Source organism: Pteropus alecto, unplaced genomic scaffold (genome assembly GCF_000325575.1).
Source record: "Pteropus alecto unplaced genomic scaffold, ASM32557v1 scaffold101, whole genome shotgun sequence".
Lineage (NCBI taxonomy): Eukaryota > Metazoa > Chordata > Mammalia > Chiroptera > Pteropodidae > Pteropus > Pteropus alecto.
This window is the reverse complement of record NW_006432945.1, coordinates 7,265,377-7,269,630: the sequence shown is the minus strand read 5'-3', so window position 1 is coordinate 7,269,630 and position 4,254 is coordinate 7,265,377. Positions and strand designations below refer to the sequence as shown.

General features: G+C 36.3%; 1 protein-coding gene across 1 annotated transcript in view; it reads right to left on the bottom strand.

Moving 5' to 3' along the window:
* Positions 1 to 436: 436 nt before the first annotated feature.
* The window catches only part of EDEM3 (ER degradation enhancing alpha-mannosidase like protein 3), a 50,707-nt gene continuing 46,889 nt past the window's right edge, over positions 437 to 4,254 (bottom strand). Inside the window, 2 exon segments of the mRNA XM_006907740.3 lie at positions 437 to 4,252; position 4,254. The exon segment at position 4,254 is cut by the window's right edge and continues 63 nt beyond it. Coding sequence (XP_006907802.1) covers positions 3,922 to 4,252; position 4,254 — 332 coding nt within the window. The 3' untranslated portion in view covers positions 437 to 3,921.

Here is a 4,254-nt window from a genome sequence, read left to right as displayed (position 1 = left end):
AAAGAAAGCAACGATCAATGAATAATAGTGACTATTATTAGATGTTTCAAGATACCTGACCTCGGAAACCCACATAGTATCACAGCATCGGAAAGTGGCTGTTAAAAGAAAATGGCCTCACTGGAACTAGTAGGAGAGGTTAGTGTCACATTTGATGACGGTATTAGAAAGACAACTGACTTTATTAATTACGAACTCAAAAGAGAAACATGTTACTAATATGGACACTGTGAATCACTAATTCTAACTGGGTCGTTGGCACTAGCTGAGTTGTGGAACTGTCGAATGTATATTTGTGTTGCTAAACCCTATGATGGCCCCCAGATTTACTCCCCTGGGGTAAAATAAATATTAAAGGGAAGACAGAATGGTGAAAAAAATTTAAAGGATATCAAAGCATAAAGATATGCTAAAAATTCAAATTAAAACTAGACCAGAATATTTACATATTTTATTAAATCTTTACAATCAGTAATTATAATCAAATACACAACTATATACAAGGATTATATACATGTTGCCCAGACTTTTATATCACAGTACGTAGTTTCCCTTAGAAATATTGTATACATTTATCACCAAACAATAAAATCCAACAGTAGTGTTACAGCACCTGTTAGTACAGACATCTTTTTCATAAATTACATCATAAGAAAATATACGGCTGTAAATTGGGCTTTTAAAAATGTCTTTTATAAAATCTGAACATACAATATTTCATTCACAGAATGTTTTTTTCTATGTTCTGACTGAAGCCTTGTGCATAAAACGACCGGTTGGAATATTTACTAAATCCCCCCCAACCTCTAAAATTGTAAGCACTATTTGAATTATTTATGCTGAGCTTTCTTTATGATGAATTTTTGGTGTGGGGTTGGGTGAGAGAACAAATGCTGGTTTTACTATAAAAAGGGCTGTGTGATGGTAATTTAAATTAAAAAAAAAATTCTCAAGCAGGTAACTATATGAGAGAAATTAAAATCAGAGCATGCACAATTTTTCATTTTACTCTAACACTGTGAAGAAAAGTGAAAAGTATAATGTCAAAAAATTACTTGTTCTGAAACAACTGTTTTCTTGTTGGAAGCCTATTAAGAAAAGGATAAAAAGAAAACCTATCCGACAAAATATCCAGTCCCAAATGTATCTAGTAAATTACAATTCTTTCACACCTAAAACTTTATGGGAAAAGTATTGCAAATTAGGGGTTATCATTTCAATGGACTTTCATAAGCAGAAAAACTACAATTATTTTTAGTAGGTAAACGAGTTAAGTTTTAAAACTTGAAAATACCTGAATTAAATACTTGCTCTAATATCTAACATTTAACTTTCAGATAGTCCTTACTTGATTCCAGGTTTGTAAACACTGTATAAATCCTTCTTAGTCAAACAATTTTATGGCTGTGGTGATCACTTTAGCTCTATTTCTATGCAGTCAACATTTAACTGAGGTAGACCAGATGTTTCTAAAATTCAGGGTCTCCCAGAATCCCCCGAATCTTTAGGAAGTAAATAAAACATATATAAAAGGTATTTAAAAAACAAAACATAAAAAACCTAATGCTGTTGGAATTTTTTAATGAACTCAAAAACAACTTCATGGCAGTATGTCAAATAAGAAATGTAGACTCAATTGCAATGTTGAAGTTTTGAAGCTGAACATTATACCTTCTTTTCTTACATGGGGAAAAATCAAGTATAATTCCTTCAGGTGTTAGGTATAATTTGTTAAATTTTTTCTTCTGTCTCTTTCTCTGTCTGTCTCTGTCTCTCTCCCTCTCTCTTTCAAGGATTCACATTTCTAAACAAGTCAACAATTTGCTTCTAGACCTCAGTGAATGGCAACAGCTCCCCCTAACGGCCAAAGGAAGGGAGAGCGGCAGTAAGCTGGCTCTTCCTTGTATGCCAAAAGATCTTTGCTGGAAAAAAAAATTATGTTGCTTTGATAACTTAGAAAAGTTAGATTTAGACAACAATGGCTCTGAGTTACAAATACAAAATCAAATCACTGAATATAAGGCTTCTGTAACCAAAGTCTTAGAGGAACATCTGCTCCTTTTCTCCAAGCCACATTCCTATAAATCAAGGCAAGTCAAGTAATTAAGCTTCAGCTATTTTGGCAGCTTTGCAATTAAGGTGAACAAAGCACTATGTCTACCCTTTCGTATACTCTATGTATTATAGTTCTATCTTCTTACACCAAATTTCACATGCAGTGACTACAAATATCCATTTTGGTGTCAGATTTAATTAAGAGCCAATAAAGGTTGTTGTATACTACTCTTCCCCTCCCCACAAAGTGAATTCTCTATTAGATTTATTATTCCCTGACCCAATTAAGTTTAGCTGGAATTTTTGAAAGCAGCTATCTACCCCCTTATAAAATAATATGTTTACCTGGGATCTAAGACACACTGTACATGAATATACATAACTACAATACAGCACTGCTGTTCTTTTAACAGTTTAAGTTCATCGGTACCTCAGAACTGTTTTAAGAGAAGGTTATTATGTAATGCCAGGTAAAGAGAAAGGAAATTAAGTCTCAAAATACTCCATTAGAACTGATTCAGGTAAGTTTTAAAAAATAAATAAAATGAGTAAAGCCATGATTTCAACTACAGGGCTGTCTACAGATATCAACAACAAAGTTTTTAAAACTTAAATGTGGCCAGCACCAGACTGCCACCAAAAAAAGAAAAAAAAAGGAAAAAAGGAAAAAAATTATCATTAAGCTATATGGCTATATGTTAGTTGCTACTGTGTAAGTTTTTCACACAGGTTCAAGTCTGTATCAGAAGGAATATTTGTTAAAAAAAAAAAAAGCAAACTTAAAAACCATGATTCAACAGAAAATGTGAGAGACTCCTTAGGTACAACTTTAGGAACCATAGTTCCAAAGGAGAAAACAAATAGTAGTTACCCAGGGTTTTTAGATCACTACCACAGTTTTATCATGGCTCCCTAAGATAGAAAAGTGGAACAAAATGTATCAGCTATTGGCAATATGGGCCTCGTGTCTCTAACTGCATACTAAACACGGCATGGAGTAAGGCTGATGGCTAGAGGTAATCACCTCTAAGAGAAATGAACTGGAACAACAGTTATAATTGACCCTACGAGGACATAACATTAAGTTCCATTTCAGAGTAGTCACAGCTCTCCCTATGGGAGGCCCAATGGAAAGTTCATATTGCAACATTAGTTTCTCCCTCACTCCATTTTTCAAAAGTATTAAGTAACCAATTTCCACACTATGTTATGTGACCTTTTTTTACCTGGTCCCAATGCTTATTAGTCTTTACGCCGAGAACTCACCGAGAAAGTACAGTGGTTTGTTTCACCTTTGGTTTAGATGAAAATGGCGTTGTTAAGAGGAAACGAATCAAGTCACCTTGATCATTTGCTCCACAATGAAAAAAGTGAAAGCGACGAGCAGACTGTTCACCACGACCAGGTCACTGCGAGTGCTTCCGTGAAGGCGGCACGACCAGAATGCCCACAATGCTCATGTGTTTCCCAAAAGGGCCTCCGACCCCAAGACCAAGAAGGCTGAGCTTCCTTTAATTAGAAAGCAATACAAATCCCTATTCCCCACCCAACTACTGAGTGTTTCCTGTCTACCCAGAGACTGCACGCCCATAATGCTCTCCTGGCCTGAGGTGCTGCAGGGTAGTGCAATGCTATCATCTGAGGGGGAAATTGTGACTTTGCATTTTTGATGGGACAGTTTTAAACAAGGTCAATTCTAACACAGCACACTCCAGATTCCTATGATGACCAACTATCCAATCAGAATGCAGCTACTCATCACCAGACTCAAAGCCTCCCACTGGGGAGCCTGCTTAGCGTGAGGGGGTCTATTAACCACAGTTTACCTTTTCTTGTTAAATACCTACCACCAGATTCTCTAGTGAGTCATAGTTCATCCTTCTCCATCATTTCAAAGGCTTCTATATCTTCATTCCAGTCTGCTAATATGGAGTCTATGGGCTGGACCTTTTTACCCCAGCTAACATTGGGATTGGAATCCTCCTCAGTTTCTGATTGTTCTTGAAGTTGGTTATCTAAATCTGTACATTCACCATCAAGGCTCATAGGCTCGTGGTTTTCCGTGGGATCAGAATTCTGTTCAGAGGGAGAAACGCTTGCAGCATTGTCCGTATCTGCTGGGGATAATAATTCTGGGTGAGAGTTTAGAGAGCTTTCCTCAGGAGACTCTTGATCAGCTAAATCCACCTCATGAGAACT